The following is a 22,049-nucleotide window of genomic DNA, read 5'->3' as shown; positions in this document are numbered from 1 at the left end:
CCAATAGCCTTCTGTCTTGTCCACGTGATCTTTAGCAAACTGCAGACGAGCAGCAATGTTTTTTTGGAGAGCAGTGGCTTTCTCCTTGCAACCCTGCCATGCACACCATTGTTGTTCAGTGTTCTTCTGATGGTGGACTCATGAACATTAACATTAGCCAATGTGAGAGAGGCCTTCAGTTGCTTAGAAGTTACCCTGAGGTCCTTTGTGACCTCGCCGACTTGCTCTTGGAGTGATCTTTGTTTGTCGACCACTCCTGGGGAGGGTAACAATGGTCTTGAATTTCCTCCATTTGTACACAATCTGTCTGACTGTGAATTGGTGGAGTCCAAACTCTTTAGAGATGGTTTTGTAACTTTTTCCAGCCTGATTCATCAACAACGCTTTTTCTGAGATCCTCAGAAATCTCCTTTGCTCGTGCCATGATACACTTCCACAAACGTGTTGTGAAGATCAGACTTTGATAGATCCCTGTTCTTTAAATAAAACAGGGTGCCCACTCACACCTGATTGTCATCCCATTGATTGAAAACACCTGACTCTTATTTCACCTTCAAATGAACTGCTAATCCTAGAGGTTCACATACTTTTGCCACTCACAGATATGTAATATTGGATCATTTTCCTCAATAAATAAATGACCAAGTACAATATTTTTGTCTCATTTGTTTAACTGGGTTCTCTTTATCTACTTTTAGGACTTGTGCGAAAATCTGATGATGTTTTAGGTCCTATTTATGCAGAAATATAGAAAATTCTAAAGGGTTCACAAACTTTCAAGCACCACTATAGATAGATAGATAGATAGATAGATAGATAGATAGATAGATAGATAGATAGATAGATAGATAAACTCTGTTTAATTAAATATCCCTGAACGAACTGAGCATACAAATTTAGAACTTGTTAAAACAGCTTGGCAGGCGGGTAATCCTTTTGGCAACACACGCATAAATTATAATTAGTAAACACCAAACGCAGCATACATCAATCCACAGGGTTATTCAGGGATTATAATGTCATTCACTTTGTGATAATCTTTAGATGACACCTTTGTGAAAACATAAATATATCTTTATATTGACACCAGACCTTATAGTGCAGGACATTTCTGTGTACACAAATCAGGTTTGGTAGAAAGTCTTCATGAGTGCATTTCAGAGTTCTGCTAATTTCAGATTCAGGGCTGAAGTTGTGCTCATCCAGATCTGCTAAATGAAGTTGAAAAAAGTTCAGGGTTGTGTGTTCAAATGGTTAACTGCCAACCTTACTGCTGCAGACACTTATTTATGCAGCCACCTACTTCAACCTCACTGAATCCTCCTGGAATCCCGTGTCTATGCAGCCATCTGTCTGTGTGGTCAGGCGGCTCAGGATTCTACGCTCTACACTGGAACAGTCATTATGGTCATTTTAGTTTTCAGTGATGCAAATTCAATCGCATAATCTACGACTGAATGTAAATGTCTAGCGCAATTTTTTATTCATCAATTTTAAAATTAAGCTTTTAAATAATTTAAAACAAGCCTGGAAAACACCCCCTTTGTATCTGCTCGAGTAGATCTATTCTGTTTTGCTTTTACAAAGGGGACATGTCATCCATCCATCCATTATCTGTAGCCACTTATCCTGTTCTACAGGGTCGCAGGCAAGCTGGCAGCAAGAGGCGGGGTACACCCTGGACAAGTCAAGTCAAGTTTATCTGTATAGCGCTTTTAACAATAAACATTGTCGCAAAGCAGCTTTACAGAATTTGAACGACTTAAAATATGAGCTAATTTTATCCCTAATCTATCCCCAATGAGCGAGCCTGTGGCGACAGTGGCAAGGGAAAAACTCCCTCAGACAACATGAGGAAGAAACCTGGAGAGGAACCAGACTCAAAAGGGAACCCTTCCTCATTTGGGCAACAACAGACAACATGACTATAACATTAACAGTCCTAACATAAAGTCAGCTTCGTTGATGCTATAAACCCCCCACTGACAGAAACCTGAGCGCAAAACTGTTCACAACAACCACAGTCCCAAAGTCAGCAAGTCAACTGCAGTCCCCAGCCACAAAAGCACCACTGCAAGAGTCCAGAGCGTCCTCCAGGCGCAACCCCCAACTGTCCACATGGGGCCGCCCTCCACAGGAGCAATGCAATGAGACGCCAACCAGACACAGGGTACCAGGGTGGATCAGGCAGGTCCGAGGAGCAGAAGAGGTCAGCATCTAGATCCCAGGACCGACATGTAACTCAGATGGACAGATTGGGGGGGGGGGGGGGGGGGGACAGGTTGTTAGGTATGCCCAATGTCACCTGCATAAGTAGGAACAGTATACATATTGCACTGAGTACAAGTAGGGACTCCGGCAACTAACTATGACAGCATAACTAAAAGGGGAGAGCCAGAAGGTAACACAGGCATGAGGGAGCCCCGGGACATAAAGCAGCCAGCCACTACACCGTCAACAAACTCGAGTGAGCAAGTGAGTGGGGACTCACAGCATCCATACATCCCAGTTTACCAAAACACTCTATGTCTAAGGACCCTCCAGATCTACACCTTTACCTCATAAACACCATTAACAAAAGGCTTGACTAAACAGATATATGTTTTCAGCCTAAACTTAAACACCAAGACTGTGTCTGATTCCCGAACACTACTTGGAAGGCTGTTCCATAACTGTGGGGCTTTGTAAGAAAAGGCTCTGCCCCCTGCTGTAGCCTTCACTATACGAGGTACCAGCAGATAGCCTGCACCTTTTGATCTAAGTAGGCGTGGCGAGTCATAGAGGACCAGAAGTTCACTCAGGTACTGTGGCGCGAGACCATTCAGTGCTTTTAAGGTCAATAGTAGTCGCCAGGTCATCACAGGGCTGACACAGACAACCATTCACACTCACATTCGCACCTACAGTCAATTTGGAGCCACCAATTAGCCTAACTTGCATGCCTTTGGACTGTGGGGGAAACCAGAGCACCCGGAGGAAACCCACACGGCCACGGGGAGAACATGCAAACTCCGCACAGAAAGGCCCTCGCCGGCCACTGGGCTCGAACCCGGACCTTCTTGCTGTGAGGCGACAGGGCTAACCACTACACCACTGTGCCACCAGGACATGTCACAGGCCTTCGTCTAAACGGGGGAACAGGGGCGCTGCGCCCTCTTACTCTCGGCGTGCGCCCCCTTACCGACTCCGTGAAAACATCCCAGCAACACTACGTGACAATGTGTCTGATCATCAAATACGTTATAATTGCTCCAAAAATATTCCAATCATAGTAGATACACCACCAGACGGTGCAAAAACAATCCGAATTGGCGTTTTCCAGACTGAGGCGCCATGTTGTTTAGTTGTTTACTTGTCGCGGCTGCTCTCGCGAGATTTGACATGGGTTACATACAAGGTCAGCTGACTTGTAGAGCGAGATTTCTCGAGACTGAATGACTTTTCACCCACCGGCACGGGAGCTTTTGACAGAAGTAGTTCGCGAGTTGTTTTTGTTGACACTTGGGCATTTAAAGATGTCATCCCGCGGCACGAAGCAGAAGAAAGCCAAAGACTGTCCGGGGCAGAAGAAGATTACTTCTTTCTTTTTCAATGTTGACAGACAATTTGTTACAATTTCCCTCTCAGATAGCCTCAGAATGTCCCATTGGAGCATTTTTCAAAGGCTTTGCACGGCGGGGGGGGGGACAACCGGCACCATCCCCCCCCCGCTTCGCTCCCTCGCCATGGTGAGCGCCCTCATACTAAATTTTTCTAGAAAAAACCCTGTGTCATATGCTTTTCAATTATTTTATGTTTGTATAAATACAGAGGTGATTATAGGAAATCCCGTGCACTGATTGGTCGAGAGATTTGGGCCATTTCTCAATCATCACCTTGAGTGACCTGGCAAAATGGTGGCCAAGCGCTTTGTGACTGTAAGTGAGGAAGAATTAGAAATTATGAAAGAAAATACTGTTCCTAAAAGCATTAAAGATGCTACGAAGTTTGGTCTAAAACTATTCATAGGTGGAATTGTGATTTATTTTATCAATTTCAAAACAAAGTATTTCATGTAACTTGGTGTAGATAAGTGACAAGTCTGTGCACATTACATTTGCATGCTGCTTTTGAAGAGTGAAAGAAATTATTTTTAATATGATTGTTTAAAAATAATCACCTGTGTATTTATACTAAAGCAATTATTTGCCGAAGACGAGGTGAATATCAGTGAATAATAACCGAGACGAAGTCTCATTATTATTCCCGGAGATGCTTTTGATACGGGCTGATTTTGCAGCTATGCCTTTAAATATTAAATATGTAAATAGCTTTGCTCTGATCGGCTAACATCTTTAAACATAAATGCTGTTAGCCACACCCACAGAATTGTTTCGCTACGGTCTTCACATTGCTGTTTTTATGATGACATCAAGATGCTTGTGTACAGTTGAAACAAATATTCCTGAAACTACATACTGTACATGGGCAATTCCATGTAAATGTCAACCTCACCATGCAAAAATAAAGCAACATGTAATACATCAAAACCACTCCGGGAGATATCACCTAGGCCTGTATTTTACAGATGTGAATAAGTTGAACCAATTTGTCACAAGAATTGTTCCCTTCGCCTTAATATGTCAGTCTTTCTTTCTTATAATGTAAACCCCAAGCTACAATCAACTTTGATCATGTACAATTCTATATTATTGCCACAAGCCACAGAAATGTATGCTAAAATCCACAAAACAGCAAAACAATAGCCATCCTAAATATTATTTAAGAACTTTGATAGTTTTAGCTGATATTTAGAGAGTTTTTCAAAGGGTTATGGTGGTTAAATTGCTGATTTTCTAAACGTATGCCATGTCTATTTCAGACGCGTCACATCCATAACGGAATTTCGTCGCATCCATAACGTTGACTTTTCCTTCCGAAACTCTGCATGAAATACAAAATATTTTAAACAAAGATTTTTTTAATATTCACCTTGGACCCCTCTATCAAATGGATATCTCCATTTCGACATTAGGTTTACAATTTCACAGGGTTTGATAAAAATGTACAGTCACCCAAGAAAAGTGATACTTTTTCTGTCACATCCATAACGCATCTTTTATTGGCGTTTTCTGGCATGCCCTAGATGTACTATGGGAATTGTTCTTGTTCTATCACTTCTCCAGTATGGTACAGCCTTAAAATATGCAACACCTGTTTAAATACTGGGAGACAATAAAACATGCACTGGGTCATTTGTTGCCATTTTGAGTTCAAGTGTCACGTCCATAACGCTGGAATTGCTCACATATAATATTTACATAGCTGGTGTGCCCCATCACATCCCTAACATTGGGCAAGCTACCATGCCACACTAACCTGAACTAGCAACAGCTAGCTCCCTGAAGTGGTAAAAACAAAGCCTCTGTAATATTAGTGCTTACGGGAACTTACCCCAGTGCATGGTGGCTCACAAATGTATTAAAATCTCAACAGGGAGTTTCTTATTACTACTGTCAATTCAGATAATGTAGCCTAACATACTACACATGTCTGTCAGTCCTGCGCGCTGTGGCGCGTGCACCTGAAGGCACGCCTCGGGCTGCGTGCACGTCGAGTGGTCTCCAGCACCCGCGCTGTTAACGATGCACGCCTGAACTCTATTAAGGAACTGTGCGTGCACCTATTTAAGGACTGTGCTGACGCACAATCAGTGCAAAGTATTACATTACGTCTGTATGCATTACCGAGCCTTTCTACCCGTGCTCTTGATTTCTGGTTTCTTGATTCCTGTGCCTGTTTCTCATTCCCGTTCCCATTCTCGATTTGCCTCTGATATCCTGTTTGCGCCTCGCCCAACCTTTTTGCCTGTTTCCTGATTTGGATTTAGCCTGCCGTCTTGGACTGTTTGCCTTTGTATGTGTTTGTGTACTTTATATATAGACTGCACTGTTATTAATAACCTGATTTACTTCTGCACTTACATCCGCCTCCCTTGCGTACCTGACAATGTCGATCTACACATTTTATCTAAATTTAACATTATGGAACTAACGTTAGCTTCTAGGTGACCAGCTAATGTTACCTGAGCTTTTACTGATCATGCTGGTCATACAAACAAACTATACAGATCAGCAATTACATTAAAACCACTGAAAGTGAAGTGAATTACATTGATCATGTTGTTCCGGTGGCACCTATCAAGGGGTGGGATATATTAGGCAGCAAGAGAAGAGTCAGTTCTCAAAGTTGATGTGTTGGAAGCATGAAAAATGGGCAAGTGTAAGGATATGCGCGACTTTGAAAAGGGCCAAATTGTAATGGCTAGTTGATTGGGTCTGAGCATCTCCAAAATGGCACATCTTGTGAGGTGTTCCCAGTATGCGATGGTTAGTACCTACCAAAAGTGGTCCAAGGAAGGACAACTGGTGAACCAGTGACAGGCTCATGGGTGTTGAAGGCTGCGAGTGGGGAGCGAAGGCTAGCTTGTTTGGTCCAATTACATAGAAGAGCTACTATAGCACAAATTGCTGAAAAAGTTAATGCTGGCTATGATAGAAAGGTTACAGAACACATAGTGCACTGCAGCTTTGTGCGCATGGGGCTGCGTAACTACAAACCGGTCAGAGTGCCCATGCTGACACGTGTCCATCACTGAAAGTGCCAAAAATGGACATGTGAGCATTGGAACTGGACCACAGAGCGATGGAAGAAGGTGGCCTTGTCTACTGAATCACGTTTTCTTTTACATCATGTGGATGGCTGGGTGTGTGTATGTCGCTTACCTGGAGAAGACATGGTACCAGGATGCACTATGGGAGGCAAGCCAGCAGACGCAGTGCGATGCTCTGGCCAATGTTCTGCTGGGAAACCTTGGGTTCTGACATTCATGTGGATGTTACTTTGACATGTCCAACCTATCTAAACATTGTTGCACACCAAGTACACCCCTTCATGGCAACAGTATTCTTTAAATGGCAGTGGCCTCTTTCGTCAGAATAATGCACCATGAAATTATTCAAGAATGGTTTGAGGAGCTTGCCAAAGAGTTCATGGTGTTCACTTGGCCTCAAATTCCCCAGATCTCACGTTGATCGAACAAACAAGTCCGATCCATGGAGGAAACACACTGTAACTTACATGACTTAAAGGACTCTAACATTTTGGTGCCAGATACCACAGCACATGCTCAGAGGTTTTGTGGAGTCCATGTCTCAACAGGTCAGAGCTGTTTTGGTGGCACAAGGGGGACGTGCACAATATTAGGTCAGTGGATGTTATGGCTGATTCAGTCCAAAAGGAGAAATCTACTACAATATTCAATACAGCGTTTAACATTCGATTTTTTGAATGTTTTACTTACAGTTTGCGGACTGGTGGACGATTCAGAGTTGACATGACTCCATCTTCTTGATTCAGTTTGCTGTGGGTGGTCGTAAGTTAATGGGAAGCGGTACCATAAAAAAATGAGAGGAGATTCTACGTAAGAAGCCTGCACTTTTGTAACTGGCCTGTTCTCTCTGCCTATTTTCTTTCTATGGCCATTACAAACTGGGAAGGAAAAAGTTCTCTTTGAAAGGCCCAGTACATCCCCAAGTCCCACTGACGTATCTTATTTTGAAAACAACAACAAAAAACAGTTTTCCACAGCATGTCCCCTTTAATTAATCCCATTTTTTCTCCTCCTTAATTGAAAACATATCACTGGTGTGAACCATTAGTGAGTTTCCTTAGTGAAAGTTGAGCATTTTCCAGCCATGCGGCATGATGTACATGCAGAGAGACTAATTCGTCATGTGAAGATGACAAGAACAGCAGCCCCTCTGTTGTCTAAGGAAGGGCTCGTTTACTTCTCTTTCTCTGTTCCATGCGAGTCACTGTAAAATGAGCTGTATTCAACATCTGCTGATCCCACCATCCACCACCCACAGAGCATTTCACTCTAGGGTAACAACCATATAAACAAACGCAGCCAGAAAAGCACAACACGCTGACACACCCACATGCAGCCAACACACTGGACCTGCATCCTGCACACGCTTGCTCACGGTACATTTATACATGAAATGGGTCATTCGAAAGATTTATTCAGAACAATGCTATTTAAACTCGTGGATTACAGAAATCTGTACTGAAATGTGCTCACACGGCTTTGGAGAACTGGATTTATTTCTTAATTGTATTTCTCATTTTTGACTGTTTGCATTGCAAATTGCAAGTGGTTGAATCAGTTTTGTTTTGTTTGCTCCCAAATACACACTAGTTGTCATAGTAACAACACAGTCGTGTGTATATGGAGGGATGAGTAGCAGATGGCTAGTTAGCTTGCTACCAACACTGAATTCTCAGAGTGGATTATGGCTTATATAAGGCCGACCTCAGGTCATGGTTCTGAATGTATTAAGACAATTGCTACAGAAATTTACACTGTAAAAGCAAAGGGAAAAAAGCCCAACCTCTCTTCATGCTGGATTTTGTCTGTTTTGTTCTGGAGGCAAATCCGTAATATTACCATATGTCACGCATTAAATCCAACTTTACTCTTTATATGTTTAAGGGAGGGTGGCAAGGTGGTGTAGTGGATAGCACTGTCGCCTCACAGCAAGAAGGTCCGGGTTCGAGCCCCGTGGCCGGCGAGGGCCTTTCTGTGTGGAGTTTGCATGTTCTCCCCATGTCCGCGTGGCTTTCCTCCGGGTGCTCCGGTTTCCCCCACAGTCCAAAGACATGCAGGTTAGACTAATTGGTGGCTCTAAATTGACCGTAGGTGTGAATGTGAGTGTGAATGGTTGTTTGTCTCTGTGTGTCAGCCCTGTGATGACCTGGCGACTTGTCCGGGGTGTACCCCACCTCTCACCCGTAGTCAGCTGGGATAGGCTCCAGCTTGCCTGCGACCCTGTAGAACAGGATAAGCAGCTACAGATAATGGATGGATGGATATATGTTTAAAGGAACATGCCATCCACTTTTCATTTATTTTATACAAATGCTTTTGTAAAGTTTGTGAGGTTATTTTATTTAAACACCTTTTTTCTCTTTATTTTTCTCATGCCATTTTAGCGTGGTATGAAAACCCGACAGGATAACACAGGCTGATTTTGCGGCTATGCTTTTAAATATTCAATACGGAATTGGCTTCACTCTGATTGGCTAACGCCTTTAAACAAGAACCCCATGGAGTCATCCACACCCTTTCCACCAGCATGTGCGGAATTGTAGCTAAACTCTGAGAGGTCAGCAATGGCTTGTGCACCAGGACTACAGCCCTGCACGTATGAACCAGAGTCAGAAGAGGAAAATGAAGGAGTAGACACGGAACCATTACCACAACTAAGACAACAGAGGCTGTTCGCCTTGGAGACCTGCAACGGGTATGGGTATGACCTGTCGTGAGATTTACACCCTCTCCTCTGGATTTTCAAGGGCAAGTCAGAGGTCACTGGATGTTTTGGTAGAAAATGCAGACTCAGGTTTTGTTTTGTGCATCCTGGAACAGCACACTTGCGCTTTCTCCCTGACATCTCCTCTTGTTCCTTCCAGGTATCGGTTGCTGGTAGATGGCTCCATCTTCTTGGTTCTGATTGCTACAGGCGGTCAGTCATATGGGGTCAAATGGGGGTGACACCATAAAAAATGAAAGGAGATTCTATCCAGGATGCATGCACTTTTCTGACTGGCCTGTTCTCTCTGCCTATTTTCTGAACGTTAAAAAAAAATAATTTCTTGACTGTGCTGATTTCTTTTTCCTGTAACATTTTTAACTAAGGATAAGTCTACTTTTTGTTCACATATGATGGGCCAATTTTTCACACATCTTCCAATTCTAACTTGCTCCAATTGGTAAAGTCACGGCAGGCTACAAAACATGCATATAAACTGACGCACACACACACTTTGTTTGGTCATTCTGGTCATGAAACATGACCAAGAATCGGCTACTTTCAGCAAAACATGAGAGGCTATCTTGTTTGGACACTACTGTTACAGACAAAACTCTCTTACAACCTTTAAAAATCCACTGACTATACTCACTGGCCACTTTTTTAGGAACACCCATACACCGATTGTTTGATGCAGTTCTCTAATCAGCCAATCCCTTGACAGCAGCACAATGCATAAAATCATGCAGATACAAATCAAGAGCTTCAGTTAATGTTCACTTCAAACATCAGAACGGGAAAAACTGTGATCTCTGTGACTTTCACTGTGGCATGGGTGTTGGTACCAGATGGACTGGTTTGAGTATTTCAGAAACTGCTGATCTCCTGGGGTTCTCACACACAACAGTCTCTAGAGTTTACACAGAATGGTGCGAAAAACAACAACAACAACAACAAAAAAAAAAAAAACATTGAGTGAGTGACAGTTCTGTGGGTCGAAACAAACGCCTTGTTGATAAGAGAGGTCAGAGGGAAATGGCCAAATTGGTTTGAGCTGCCAGGAAGGACATAGTAACTCATATAATCACTCTTTACAACCGTGGTGAGCAGAAAAGCATCTTCTGCAAAAGCAGAAAACCACATTGGGTTCCAGTCCTGCCGGGCAAGAACAGCAATCTTAGAATCAAGAACAAGTTCCTATTCGAGTGGCTGGTGAGTGTATATCTTACTCTAAAAAAAGTTTAATACATCACCATATTCAAAGGTTTTTTTTTCTTATTGTACATGATGTATTCAAGTAACGCATACACAGTAGTGTGAAGAACCAATCCGATTCCAACCTTCAAGATATGAGAGGAACACTTGACCCTGAGATTATGCTTCACTCAAATACAATCCAAATGAGCATGTCATTTTACTGATTGTAAAATTTATGTTAAATAAACACTGTAGACAGTGGTTTTACAATAGACATTCTACACAGCACATACGTGAAACACAAAGTAGAAAAACACTATGACACGGATGCCCTATGGAGGCATTTGATATGCATGAACAGTAAATGACAGTTATCTCGGTGGGTCAAGCGCAAGGCCACATTGTGCTGCTGAAGTAACCAGAGAAGCACAGACACTTATGGTACAACTGACGTGACACGCAAACACACTTCTGAAATGTGAGGCAAAGACCATAGCTGTCTGGTCTTTGAAATAAAAGGCATGTGTAATAGGTGATTCTGTGTCCATATTCTGCTTTCTGTCTCTTATAGCTCCTTTTTAACACCAGTTTTCGAGCAATTTGATGTCATGTTTCATCAAACCACTTAAATTGGTCCCTGCGGCTTGTACTCTGTTTCATGTCACACAGCTTTATAGTCTTTCTCTCTCTCTTGCCCTCTTTCTCATGCATTTTGACACAACCCTGTAACAACTACTGACTTGTGAGTCAAAACGTGTGTGAGCTCCACTGTGCTACTTTCACTCACTGTGCTGTTTGGAGAAGGCAAAAACAGAAGAACTAAAATCCTGAACATTGCAACCATGTAAGCAGGTAAATTCATTTTAACTGTAATAATTCACATATTATTTTCTTACATATACACACTGTCAGAGGTACAGAAGGAGTCCATTTCTGTCCCCCTATGTACAATCTACACTAATGTTCCCACTCGGGCTCATTATTGGACTTCAAGGTAACTATGTGTGCCTTTTTAGGGCCAAAACAGTACATACATGTTCTCAAGCAGTATATAAAGGGTACAAGTAAGTACTTCAGAGTGTACTGCCCCAGTGACAAGCCGTTGTATCTCTAGTCTAAAGGTACAATCATGTACTTTATTTTCTGAGAGCGCATATAGACATAGCGGTGTGAATAAAGGTGTGGTTACATGCACACAGTTAAAAAGGTCAGTTTCTTTCTAACCTAATTAATAATGGAGGCTTGAACCAGATGACTAGCGGCAACGTCTCCACCCACGCCCATGTACAATCAATAACTGAGCACGTCCACAAATTTTACATCACTATGCTGGAGGACGCATAGGCCAACTAAAAAAAATCATGAAAATAGCGTGGAAGCATAGACCTATGAGCTCTACAACAGTCTGGTACACAATGTAAGCAGAGGTTTAATTACAAAGGCGTTCTTGTAGCTGGAAGTCTACTTAAAAAATGCCAAGATCTAATTAATAGATGGCAAAGTGTTGTGCCAGAAGGTGCAAAGGTTAAGAACAGTTCACTGTAAAGTGTATTCAAGAAAAAAAGTATTATCTAGCACCATAAAGGCTCCTTTGGAAAAATGCTGAAACGTTCTATGTTTAAATGTTATAGTAAAAGGTTCTTAGAACCATTAACCATCCAAAGACTCCTTGAGAAACTCAATATGTTCATGTAGTACTTGACTGGAGAATTTTTTTTTTTAAATGAGAAATCTCCCAAGTTTACTTCAAGATTCAAAGATTTTTTTTATTGTCAATTCACTATATATCCAGGACATATAGGAGAATCGAAATGCCGTTTCTCTCTCACCTTACTTGTAAAATCAGATTTTAAAAAAAATTATATTAAGAAAAAATTTATATATATATATATATATATATATATATATATATATATATATATATATTTTTTTTTTTTTTTTTTTAAATAAAATATAGATAATATAGGTAAAAATACACTCTAAAATCAAACAGTGTACAAAACAGCAGTAGTGCAAATACAGTACAATATCTGTAACGGAGAAGGTGCTTAGAAGAGTAGCTTATGAGGTGTATATGGCCAGTAGTGCAAATGACCAATAGCAGCAGATACAACAGTAATGCAAATGATTGTGGTGTGATGTGCAAACGGATGAAATAGAGTTTCTTGTGTGAATGAATGTGTTACAGACCAGGGGTAGGGGGTAGATAGTGGACAGAGTTCAGCATCCTGACAGCCTGGTGGATGAAGCTACTTCAAACTTAATCAAAAGGTTTACATTAAAAACAAACAAACAAACAAACAAACAAACAAAAAAAAAAGTATTTTATTGAGATCAGGTATTGGCGTAGTTCAAATTGGGAAAAATCCAGCTCGGTGTGATCAGCTACCAACTGCCGAGCTGACCAAGCTGGTACACTATCTTCTTTACTCCTTTATTAAGTTGATCAATAAGTTAATTTTCTATCCCGCTTATCTATTGCAGGTCATAGTTGAGCTGGAACCGATCTCAGGTGACACTGGACAAAAGACAGGGCACACAGGTCACCAGTCTATCGTGGGCTTAACACAGAAAGCCACACATTCACGTTGATGACCAATTGACCTAATGTCCACGACGGTGGAAGGAATCTGGAGCCCATACCTCACAAAACCACCCCAGTTGACCAGTACCCCTTTTCCACCAAATCAGTTCCAGGGCTGGTTCGGGACCAGTGCTGGTGCTGGTTCACAACTCGTTCAACTTGCGAGCCAGCTGAGAACCAGTTTGCTTTTCCATAGCTCAAGATGCTAAGGGGAGCCACGTCATTACGTCACTGTATACGTCAGTTACGTTGCTGTGTTTGCATAAACCTTGGCGCGAACATCAAAGCAACAACAACACGGAGAAGAAGCAGCAGCAGCAACAACAACAACAATAATAATGGATGACTTCTGCTTTACTGCATCCATGATATCTCATCGCTTATTTAAAAATGGCGATCTTTCGTGGTCTTGCTATTGTTGTTGGTCTTAACAACTCCGCCCCCCCCCGACGTAAGCAGTTCTTTCCTCTGGCCCAGCAAATAGCTGGTGCTAGCCTGGAACCAGTTTTTCTGGCCCCAGAGCCAGTTCTTTGTCAGTGGAAACAGAAAACCCGGTTCCAAACTAAGCACTGGCCCCGAACCAGCCCTGGAACTGATTTGGTGGAAAAGGGGCACAGCAGGTTCAAGCCCAGAACCTTCTTACTGTGATGAGACTGCTGCACCACCTGATCAACAGATGCTTCAGACCTCTTAACTGCCTTTCTTCCACGTCCACGCTGTAGCATTATGAGCAGTAATTCAGAAACTGTTTCCTTTTTCCCAGATTGGTCCTGACCAAGATGGATTTTTTTTTTTTCAGCAGTGTGAGACTGATTAATCATTACTGTTGTAGGCAAGGGGCGGCACGGTGGTGTCGTGGTTAGCGCTGTCGCCTCACAGCCAAGAAGGTCTGGGTTTGAACCCCGTGGCTGACGAAGGCCTTTCTGTCCGGAGTTTGCATGTTCTCCCCGTGTCTGCGTGGGTTTCCTCCGGTTTCCCCCACAGTCCAAAGACATGCAGGTTAGGCTAACTGGTGACTCTAAATTGACCGTAGGTGTGAATGTGAGTGCGAATGGTTGTCTGTGTCTATGTGTCAGCCCTGTGATGACCTGGCGACTTGTCCAGGGTGTACCCCGCCTTTCGCCCGTAGTCAGCTGGGATAGGCTCCAGCTTGCCTGCGACCCTGTAGGACAGGATAAAGCGGCTAGAGATAACGAGATGAGATGAGATGAGATGTTGTAGGCAACATTAAAAAAAAAAAAAAAAGAGCTTGTCATTATTATGTCCTTGAACACAGTTCACTGGAACATTAAACCTCAGTGTAGCTTACTGGAGTTGTGGACAGTTTCCTCAGGTCAAAAATATGGTCTAAAGAGGAGATTAAATCTCCAGTGGAGTGTGTGTGTGTGTGTGTGTGAGTGAGTGACAGTGTCTCTGTCCAGCACCAACAACTCCTGAAGGTTAACGAAGATTAAAAAAACGAGCTGCAGAGCCCAATTTCGAGCTAACAACAACACCACAATACACAAGCATCATGTTGTATTAAAGTAACATGTCCATGTCATATTCGTGCGCGCGAGCTGTTATCTTTCAAAAAGCTACAGTTTGCAGGTTACCGTTAGCTTGCTGTTTTGTTTTGAACCGGCTGAATTTTACCTGATTATGTCGTCGTTGTGACCCAGGTAAAATTTCTGCTTGTGTTCCCGTGTGTTGTACACAACTCCCACACCTGCCACGAAGTACACGATCTCCTTGGCGGCCGTGTAGTACAGGTTGTTGCGGCACTGGTGGCCCCGGTAGCCGTAAACCCACTCCAGACGCAGATGGCAGTTCGGAGCGGTTCTGTCAGCCATGTTCGCCTTTAATTTCTCTCTGACGCGAAATGTTCCTTTCCCACGATGCTCAGAACGATGCTTCAGCCAGTCGGCTGCCACAGCACCGTGTCCTCCTGAACAGCAGACTTCCGAGCGACGACATTTTCCTCACAAACTCCTCGCCGCTTCTCAACTTTCCTCTGTTTGCATCTTGTTGGAGTTCACGGCCGTATTTATATTTATTTATATACTGTGTTTAATGAGTCTTTAAAAGCCTGCCTCGGCTCGCACTTCTTCACAAAGTGTACAGCCCACCTTCTTTCTTTCTTTTTCTTTCTCTCTCTCTCTCTCCTTCCCTCTGGCGGCTTTGCTCTTGTGTCTTGTGAAAATCCTCAACGGTTTTTTTTTTTTTTTCAGTCTATCGTTTCACTTGGACCGCCCAATCGCAGGCAGTCCCGCAGACGGATGTGCAATCCAGCCAATCACGTGACGGAAAATGTACAGCACACGCTTGAGTGACAAAAAAACAAACCAATGGGGCGCAACTGCGAGTCAGCGTCATCGGCTAGACATGGGTTTGTTCACAGCCCTAACAATTATCCTGCAGTTCTAATGCTTCATTTTTCTTCTTCTTATTATGACTTCATGTCACACACAGGCGTCATTACAGCCACATACATACAGTTTATAACTTTTTAACCCTTTCTTGCTTTAATTATTACCTATACATTAAAAATGTTTGAATGCATTTTTATTACTTTATATGGCTTACACAATGGAAAACGAATTTTTTTTTATTTAAAGGGTGGTAATTGTTAAATTGTTGAAATGCACAATGGTGGAAAATGCTGTAAAATCTAAACTTTCCTTAACTTTTTAACTTAAAAATCTTAACTGTACTCAGTGACATTCATAATTAAATATTTACACTGTTAACATAAATCCAACTGTTAATTTGGTCTGTATGTTAATGTTTATATTTTTGGCAGTCTCACATTTTCTCTCTCTCTCTCACACACACTCAAATGCTTAGCAAGACGGTCTTTTAAAACTCAGTGTGGTAGAATATTTTGAAAATGAAACGTCTAATTTAACAGTAAACAAATGGCATTAGAAATATAATGCAAGCAATAATGGCAAATCATTTTAATGGTTTTAAACAGCTGAAAAATCTATCTCTCTTATTTTTACACACACACAACTTTATTAATAACTAAGCTATTAATGTGCTAATTAACACTATGCCTACACCCAAATTGAAAGCAAACCTTCTGACTTTTTTTTTACTTTTACAGTTTTTGTAATATTTCCCCCCCCCATGGGTACCATAGTCCCAACAAGGTCAAAACTATCAGATATTCTCATCCTTGTATCGACATTATGTCACACCAAGATATTTAAAAACATTCCTACACACACACTGTCATGAAAGAATACTTTTCATTTTTAAATTCTTTTATCTAAAAGGAATCACACAGTGTAGATTTGATTTTTAACTTACAAAACACAACGTTATACATGATGTTCTGTATGAATGCAGGTGTAGGAGGGTTTGTGCACTGTATACACATACATAGCCTAGAAAATATATATATATATATATATATATATATATATATATATATATATATAACATTTCTAAGTAAACATTCAAGTGGATTTCAAGAGAATATGATGAGCTGGAGTATTGAATAGGTGTTTTTTCCATGTCAAAGCACAATAAATGTAAGTGTACAATTAATAGATGCAAAGTGGAGCTGTGTACAAAGACGTCATATTCTCTCAGTCTCACAGGACAAAGAAGTAGGCCTTTTTCAGGGCATGTGACAACTTTAATCTCACCTCATATCAGCCACGTGCGACCATTATATATATATATATATATATATATAACACAAAAGATTGGCAAAACTGCACTTGTTTCATGTCTACACACGTTCAAACATGTCAAGTTCACTATGATGATTATATAGGCAGTTAAAGTATTCCACCCAGCAGAAAGTTGATACCATCCAACAAAAGCAACTATGAAGGCTGATAGTTGAAATCATTTTTGTGCAAAGGTGCTTAGCATTCTGGTATACACACTGAATTATTAAAAAAAAATGTTTGACTTTTAACAATGGACCTCTAGAGGTGAAGGAAAGCAATAATATTTTACAAGTAACATTTCCCCAAATTGCTCAGTGGAAATATCAAAGTTCTTCAAAACAAATTTACATCTGTGGCCCAAACCAGCTCCTGAAGCGAGAATAGGATTTGACTGAGCAAAGCACAAAATAAATCTCATAATTTTGCCCATATGCATCTGTACAAATCTCCCGTTACTATTTTCAAACTGTCTCATTCAAACATTGTTGATTGCTCGAGTATAACAGTATAATAGTAATAATAAAATTATCATAATGCCCAAATTCAATTTCCAAACTAGATTGCTATATTTCCCTTTTAAATATATTTTTAAACAGATGATCAATCTGTTTATCTGATTTTTTTCCCCAACTAGCCAAAGAATCCCATCTGATTTCAATTTCCTCTTTGCTAAATCAAACCAATGTATCAACATTTACTAATAAAAGTGTATATCAAAAACAAAATTAGCTTATGAATCATGTGAAATGTACATCATGCAGAGATGGTGCATTTTACAAAATAAAGTCTTTTAAGACTGTAGTGCTTATATAATTAATGCCCTTAATTCAGGTAAACCATTTGCACTGGTTGCATTTTCTAAATAAAGGCAATTAATTGTTTTCAAAAGGGGTCAAAAAGCTAATTATCATCATCAATTCATTTGAAGTGGAGCTGATTTGCTCTTCAGCATACAAACTTTAATTAAACAAGCAACACTCACTCTTTCATATAACCAGATTAAAATAATCTAAAGAATTTAGATACGGTAGCCATTCCTTAGTAAAACAAAAAAATACTGAATATAAATTAAATATAATTTGATCACCTAAAGAGGAATGATTGTAGGACTAGACATTAATAATCACCTTCAAGTGTAATTTCTCAAAAACATACCTTTGTGTTATTTAAAAATACTAAACGCCTCCATATCTATAGTCATCAAAACACAACTCTCCATTTCTATTAACCAAGAGTAAGACTTAAGGGGATGTAATTATAGAAATTTACAATTTAAAAAAACAAACAAACCAAAAAAAAAAAAAAACCTGCGCCAGACCACAACCAAAATGTTGGAATGTAAAGTTTCTGGTCAGACGCACGTGCACGCACACCTACACACAGAAATGCACTTTTGACATTTGTTGTCTTAAAACACAATCAAAACATTAATGACCCATGACACTGCAATTCCCACGACTGGATCGTCACAAAATAAGTACAGAGAGAGGCCACGTGTCAATGTTTTACAAAAGCAGGTAAAAAATAAAACCATCAATCTGAACACCTAGAGTTCAATTACACAGCCACTAAAGGAAGCAAAAAAGTGTTTTGCTCAGATTTGCTCGTCTTAGTTTGGAGGTGATGGGGAGGCTTGCACAAGAACACATCAGAGACCATTACAACATAGGATTGACACTTAACATGGAGTATAAAGCTGTTAAAAGTTACAGGATTGACTGACAGGTGCATGTCCACTGGCAAATTAATACATTATTATTAAAACCCTCATCCTGCCAAAACCAAAATAGTATACACCGAGAATCCCCTCCAGTGACTAGCATGAAACTAATCTCTCCTCAGCGAGTCAAAATAAAATACATTTTAAAACAAAATATGAACACTACAACAAATTTGTTGATCAATACTGAATTCACTTTACATTAATGAGTGTTAGACTTGAAAAATAAAAATACACAAAAAGGTAAAGGAATCCATCACCTCATTATTAACACTACCAACAAATATAGTAAAAGGTTTACTTCCGATTACAGATACCGCTTTAATATAATCTATTATCGTTATTTATTATTATTCACTCTGGTCTTGTTTTGTTCAGTGGAGGGAAAGGAGGTGGTCACTGTGAGGAGGCTTTGGTGGCGATGGTGGCCACACAGTGCTGTTGGAAGTTGGGTGACACTGCTGAATTGCAGCCTAGTCTCTGGCATGGACTCTTCAGTCCTTCGTCCCCCTCCAAGATCCATGCACTGCTGGTGCTGCTGTCGGACTCCTCCCCTAACAGACTGCAGCACTCCTGGGAGGGGGCTCCGCTCCGTTCTTCTGACACTGGAGCTGTTAATGCTGCTGAGGGGGGTGAAGCCTGTGGCAGAGGATGATGGTCACTGGAAGATTGGCCTTGGAGCACGCTGGTGATATGGTTGAGGAGGTCAGTGAAGAACTCTGGAACACCCTCATATCCTGTAAACACATGGAGAGTAGAGTTAGGGAATAGTAAGCGTTCTTACTAAGCAGTGGTGTCCACAAACAACATACCGAACGGGAACAGTATATATCCAGGACCTTGCACAAGTATCCCCCACTTTACTTGCAGGTTGCACCACTATGATTGAAATGGACTTAACTGGGATTTTTACCATTTGATATGGACAATATCGAACAGGTGCTAAATATTTGAGTGTAACAAATGTTCATCAAACAAGAAGCAGACAGACATTTGTGGGTCAACGCTTGGGAGAACCACTTTTGGCTCCATGTTTCCATCACATCTGGATCCTGATATTTTCACCTACTCTCCTTAGCAAAAATTGCTCAAGCAATTTTTGAGCAACATTCTCCATCAGATTGGACGGAGAATGTTAACAAGTAGCAGTTTTCCAATCTTGCTGCGGATACCCAATTGGATTGAGGTCTATACTGAACAATAATTTCAGGTTCTTGGTTTTGAAGCGCTCCAGTGAAGCTTTGGCAGTATGCTTAGAGTCGTGTTGGAAGGTGACCCTCCTTCTTAGTTACAAATCTCTTGCAGACTGGAACAGGTTTTCTTCTAGGATTGCCCTGTATTTGGCTCCATTCATCTTGCTCTCAACCCTGACTAGTTCATCATCCCAATAACATGATGCTACCACCACCATACTTCACTGTGGTGATGATGTTCCCAGAGTTATGAGCAAAGCTGAGTTTCTGCCAAATGAGCTTTGTGCCAAAGCCAAAAAAAGAAATAATAATAAAAAACCCACACAGCCCTTGGTCTCATCAGACCAGAGAACCTGTACCATGTTCTACTCAGAATAAAATCAAACTTTTAGACCAGGAACACAACCAGGAAAAAAGGGACAGCATACAGATAAAAGCCTATAAAATGCAGTGGTGGATCATAAATGTTTCAGGGTTGTCTTGCAGCTAACGTGTCAGGGGCTCTTATAAAGATCACAAACCACGATGACATGAATTTCATCATTTACAAGGATATTTTAATTCAAAAACATTGCTGCCTACGCCAAGAGGTTAGAATGTGATCATAGATGGACCAGTGAAGTAGTCTGGGGCACAAAATCAAATGCTTTGCAACCGCCTTCCCAACCTCTAGATTTAAAATCTCTCTCTTCCATTTAGATCAGATGTTCACTACAAGGACAGATTGTTAAAGCTAGGACTCCTTCCTTTGGGTTACTGGCATGAGTACCTGGATCTTGTTTATCTTTGTAAATCTATGTCAACAGACCATAGTATTTCTATTACTGTACCTAGAAGGTTTACTAGGCGATTAGATTTGTCTAGGGGAACTATGTTAAATGTACCCAAGGCTAATACTGTAATTTTTCAGACCAGTTTTTATATTCGGGGTCCTAGAATCTGGAATATTTTACCCCCGCATTTAAGGAATTTGAATCAAATCACTTTCACAGTTTAAGAAGGACCTTTTTTATATTATAGTACTTTAACTAGGCTTTATTTTGATATTGATAGACCATAGACTTTTAAATGTGCGTGTGTAAAATGTCATACATGTCGGCCAATCTCCACTCTCGGCACCAGTCTGTGCTGCTATTAGTCTGTATACTTCTGGGCTGTTTTTTTTTCCCCCCTTTTCTTTTTTTAATATGTATAATTTATTGATTGATTTATTTATTCATCTCATTATCTCTAGCCGCTTTAGCCTGTTCTACAGGGTCACAGGCAAGCTGGAGCCTATCCCAGCTGACTACGGGTGAAAGACGGGGTACACCCTAGACAAGTCGCCAGGTCATCACAGGGTTATTTATTTATTGTACTGTTTAAATGTTCGTAATTTTGTGGGACCTTAGGTACTGGAGCTTATTGCTTTGTTGAGGATTCCTTGCCGTTTAATCGGCAAAGTTTATAAATTTAATTTAAAAAAAAAAGTATTGAAAACCTATAGTCTAAATTAAAAATGACATTTATAAACCTAAGAATACACATGGAGATTGAAATATGCATGGATGAGCGGTCCAAGATCCAACTTGCCCACCAAAAAAAAAAAGCCTGAAAGAAAGAAAAAGGCAATTTAAAAGAAAGATTTTGTTGGGTTTTAAGCTCAAATAAATTGTGTGTCCTACAATGGCCTCAGTATAACATAACATCACTCCAGAAGTGAGGAGGGCCAGTATAATCAGATCCGTGAACATATGAGCAACGTTTCTTATCGAGTTGTGTTGATTTGATATACAATACGAAAGTGTACACAAACAACAGGGATTTCATTCACTTGACTACTGCTGTGGCTGTGCTCGAAAGGCTGATACTAAACACCAGGGCTAATATTTGTACAGATGTGTAACCAGCATTTTGCAAACTGATGAAAAGTGTGTGGTGAACTGCGAGAGACAACATCTGCAATACACCATATACAAATGCTGTGCTGAAACACTCACCGGGGAAAGCATTGATGTCAATGACCGCATGCTGGCCTGTCTGGTTGTTGATGATGACATCAATGCCAAAGAGTGACACTCTCAAAGCCTGTCGCAAAGATCTGGACAGTTCCCTAATGACATCATCGTTGGGTGGCTGGGACACACCCTCTACATTATCTCGCTACAATGACAGGTATAGGAACAGAAAACATTTTAAATACACTGAAACATCGCTTTAAATTCCCTTCATAAAAAAAAAAAAAATGTCGACAAAATTAGTGTAATTTCAGTGGGACTTACAGATGTAAGGTCTGAGGATGACTCTGGTTTGGACACATTATGGCTGTTGAAGAAAATAGCTTTTCGGTCTGAA

The 22,049-nt window shown here is 40.8% G+C and overlaps 2 protein-coding genes across 8 annotated transcripts in view; both read right to left on the bottom strand.

Annotated features, from left to right (window-relative positions):
- The window catches only part of eml5 (EMAP like 5), a 107,342-nt gene extending 92,036 nt beyond the window's left edge, over window positions 1-15,306 (bottom strand). For all 6 annotated transcript variants that reach the window (XR_009655648.1, XR_009655649.1, XM_060934231.1 and 3 more), the window contains exon 1: window positions 14,773-15,306. Coding sequence is in view for 4 of the 6 variants with exons in the window: in XM_060934231.1 (XP_060790214.1) it covers window positions 14,773-14,969 (197 nt within the window). In the remaining 2 variants the exon portion in view is untranslated. The remainder of the gene's footprint in view (window positions 1-14,772) is intronic.
- A 1,434-nt stretch (window positions 15,307-16,740) lies between these two features.
- The window catches only part of itpk1b (inositol-tetrakisphosphate 1-kinase b), a 72,478-nt gene continuing 67,169 nt past the window's right edge, over window positions 16,741-22,049 (bottom strand). For both annotated transcript variants that reach the window (XM_060934226.1, XM_060934227.1), the window contains exons 9-11: window positions 21,977-22,044; window positions 21,695-21,857; window positions 16,741-19,259 (exon numbers count right to left, since the gene is read on the bottom strand). In XM_060934226.1, coding sequence (XP_060790209.1) covers window positions 18,919-19,259; window positions 21,695-21,857; window positions 21,977-22,044 — 572 coding nt within the window. In that variant the 3' untranslated portion in view covers window positions 16,741-18,918. The remainder of the gene's footprint in view (window positions 19,260-21,694; window positions 21,858-21,976; window positions 22,045-22,049) is intronic.

This window comes from Neoarius graeffei, chromosome 11 (assembly GCF_027579695.1).
Source record: "Neoarius graeffei isolate fNeoGra1 chromosome 11, fNeoGra1.pri, whole genome shotgun sequence".
NCBI classification, from domain to species: Eukaryota; Metazoa; Chordata; class Actinopteri; order Siluriformes; family Ariidae; genus Neoarius; species Neoarius graeffei.
The sequence above is the reverse complement of the archived record's forward strand: the minus strand, read 5'-3'. Positions and strand labels throughout refer to the sequence as shown.